The sequence below is a fragment of the Camelina sativa genome, chromosome 12 (genome assembly GCF_000633955.1).
Source record: "Camelina sativa cultivar DH55 chromosome 12, Cs, whole genome shotgun sequence".
In the NCBI taxonomy this organism is placed as follows: domain Eukaryota; kingdom Viridiplantae; phylum Streptophyta; class Magnoliopsida; order Brassicales; family Brassicaceae; genus Camelina; species Camelina sativa.
This window is the reverse complement of record NC_025696.1, coordinates 27380253-27383573: the sequence shown is the minus strand read 5'-3', so window position 1 is coordinate 27383573 and position 3321 is coordinate 27380253. Positions and strand designations below refer to the sequence as shown.

Genomic DNA, 3321 nt, shown 5'->3' with positions numbered 1-3321 from the left:
TGATACTTGATTTTGATGGTATGTGTTTGTATAAATGGTTTCACTCTAGGATCATGATTGCAGATAAGAGGCATGCATACACTTATTCGGGAGAAGGACATATCAAAGCATGATTTTGTATTCTATTCAGATCGACTCATTCGTCTGGTATTTCTCTGCCTTGTGTCTTCTCTTTCAACGTCACTTAGCTTTCAGGCTTCCTTTTGTTAACTAATATCGGTTTCATTTCAGGTCGTGGAGCATGGTCTTGGTCATTTGCCATTCACTGAGAAACAAGTATTTACTCCAACAGGTAATGCATGACCTGTAGCAATACTGTATACACTTTGTTATATTACTAGGTTATCAGATGTCCATCTCCTTCAATGTGGTTCTACAAGTTTTTTTGTTTGTGCCTTTACCGATACCACACAGATTATTTAGAGTTAGCTCTCATTTAAGTTGTTTAAACTTCTGATCTTTTCCACACCAGGAGCTGTATATACCGGTGTTGATTTCTGCAAGAAACTTTGTGGGGTCTCAATTATTCGAAGGTGAGCCTTTGAAAGGTATTCTATTTAGTTAAGTTTGATAATGATAAGATGCTTATTCTTCCAACTGTTTTACATCATGGAAGGCATGACTCAGTAATATCTCTCCTAAGATTTTTCTGGTTTGTATGTTTTTCTTAGTGGTGAAAGCATGGAAAATGCATTACGGGCTTGTTGCAAAGGAATTAAAATAGGGAAAATTCTCATCCACCGTGATGGCGACAATGGAAAACAGGTCTGCTAATTAATACTCTGCTCTTTTTATTAACAAGAATATTTAAGTTTCTCTTCTCGTTTAAATCAGCTTATCTATGAGAAGCTTCCTCACGACATCTCTGAACGCCATGTCCTGCTTCTAGACCCTGTCTTAGCCACAGGTACCACCAGTCTCTTTACATTGCACGCATTTATTCTAGTCTTATTGATGGATTTTTGTTTCTCTTAACCAGTCTCTTTTGTCATTGCTTGTTCTTAAAGGTAACTCTGCAAATCAAGCCATTGAATTACTCATACAGAAAGGAGTACCTGAATCTCACATTATATTCCTCAACCTTATCTCGGTGAGTGCAAAAGCTAAAGATCGATCTCTTTTTCTCTTTCTCCGTGAATATAGAAGCTAAAGATCTCTCTGTCTCTCATGATGGCTGATGGCCTTGCTTTTTGACAGGCGCCGGAGGGAATCCACTGTGTCTGCAAACGTTTTCCAGCATTGAAGATAGTTACCTCTGAAATAGACCAGGGTCTGAACCAAGAGTTCCGAGTTATACCGGGCTTAGGCGAGTTTGGCGATCTTTACTTCGGCACCGACGAGGAAGATCAGTAGTCACCACTCAACACTGACCGCTTCGAGCAAAAAAACAGACGCATTGGTTGCTGGTCCTATTTTAGCTTAAATTTATGACTAGAGAGACACTAGAGGAACTTGTATGTCTCGTCTCAAAAGAACCTACACAAGCTTGTGTTATTAGTTATTTTTGAAAGAGAGATTAAGGGGGGTGTATTGAAACAATGATTTTGGAGAATTCTATGGGATTTAGGAAATTTGGAATTTTGATAGATTTTAGGGAAGTTGATATGATTTATGGTAAAATTTTTTCAAATCCCACCTAAAACCATAAGATTTGGATTTCTGTATTTTTAACTAAACAAATCCTCTCAAATCCTCTAGAATCCCAAAAACTTATTAATATCCAAATCCACAAACTGTTTTGAATAACAGTGGATTTTAAAGTAGATTTTTAAATCATCAGTTCAATAACAGTGGATTTCATGAGACTTTTTAAAATCCATCGAATAGACGTGGTGGCGTACAAACTAGAGTTACCATCAAAGCTCTTTCATAAGGTTTTCCATATATCACAACTACGGAAATGCCTAAGTGAAGAGGATTGGGCGAGGATGTGCCACCTGAATTGTGAGAAAACCTAACAGTGGAAGCAACAACAAGAGAAACCTTTGTCGAAGTCAGCAAGATCATCCCATAAAACCTTGAGCTTACCAAAATAGTCTTCAACAGAGTCACCTCCTTGTTTGCATGTCATGTTGTCAGCATGAAGTTGATGGATTCTGGTATCGTCACTAACAAAAAACCGGCGTTGAAGACCAGCCCACATAGTCTTCGCGTTGTCCACCAGAGAAATGGAGGGGCGAAGCTTAGGTTCGACGCTACTGTAGATCCACCCAATAATCATGGCGTTGACCATGTCCCACTTTTCGGCTTCATCTTCATCAGAGGACGGTCGTTTGAGAGATCCATTAATGAAGCCAAGCTTCTGTTTGGTACGAAGCGAGTTCATCATTAACTTGGACCAGCGTTCATAGTTGGATCCATTAAGCAGAATCAGGGTTTGAACTTGTCCAGTATGGTCAGATGGATGCAAGAAGTAAGGGGAGACAAGAGCAGCAGTTGATGTAGCAGTAGTGGTAACCCCACCAGCAACACTACTCTCCGATTCACTCATGTTTTCAAGAGAAAAGAAAACGAGTAAAGAGAAGAAAAAAACGCTTTGGAGAAAGAGAGAAGAGAAAAATTTAGGCTCAGATCGATATTGGCTCTGATACCATGTTACTTTATGAAGTTTCAGTTATTATTCACGATGAGCCAAAGTCTAGTATTTATACAGAGCTAGAATTGAGAATCTAGGGATAGAGACATATCTCTAGTTTATACATACATATCAACATTGAAGATACTATTGGTAAGATCTAATCTATTCTAATTTTATTACTAATACTCCCCCTCAAGGTGGTGCATGAAGGTCTCAAATGCCCAGCTTGCCAAGAAGATATTATAGTTGAGGACGACCCAATGCCTTCTTGAGGAAGTCAACCACCTGATTAGTTGTCGAGATCTTTTCTGTTGAAATAATGCGTGCCTGAACACCGTCACGAACAAAGTGACAGTCGTTTTCGACATGCTTTGTGCGTTCGTGGAAGTCGGCATTCCGAGAGATGTGAATGGTCGCTTGATTATCACAATACAGAGGAATAGGTCGCGACTGAGTGATCCCAAGAGAAGTGAGAAGCTTTCTTGTCCAAAGTATTTCTTGATACGTCCATGCCATTGACCGATACTCTGCCTCAGCGGAAGAACGTGAGACTGTATCTTGCTTCTTTGTCTTCCAGGAGACCAGCGAATCTTCGAGCATGATGACGTAACCAGACAACGAGCGTCGAGTAAGCGGACAAGTAGAATAATCCGAATCACAATAAGCAGAAACAGAGAGATCAGAATCTGAACTGAGGAAAAGACCTTGATCCGGAGAGCCTTTAGAGCAGCGTCTCAATGTTT

General features: G+C 39.8%; 1 protein-coding gene across 1 annotated transcript; it reads left to right on the top strand.

The window, feature by feature from the left end:
* Nucleotides 54-1571, top strand: LOC104733923 (uridine kinase-like protein 1, chloroplastic). Its single transcript, XM_010453448.2, has 7 exons — nucleotides 54-147; nucleotides 232-292; nucleotides 473-533; nucleotides 672-765; nucleotides 835-907; nucleotides 1008-1090; nucleotides 1198-1571. Exons 1-7 carry the CDS (start codon nucleotides 73-75, stop codon nucleotides 1351-1353), a joined length of 603 nt encoding a protein of 200 aa, XP_010451750.2. The 5' UTR covers nucleotides 54-72; the 3' UTR covers nucleotides 1354-1571.

Excerpts from the sequence above, each read along its gene's own strand:
- LOC104733923 (XM_010453448.2), top strand. The coding sequence starts at position 73 with ATGCATACACTTATTCGGGAGAAGGACATATCAAAGCATGATTTTGTA. Across the intron at positions 148-231 it reads CAGATCGACTCATTCGTCTG|GTCGTGGAGCATGGTCTTGG; the intron begins GTATTTCTCTGC and ends GTTTCATTTCAG. Across the intron at positions 1,091-1,197 it reads TATTCCTCAACCTTATCTCG|GCGCCGGAGGGAATCCACTG; the intron begins GTGAGTGCAAAA and ends GCTTTTTGACAG.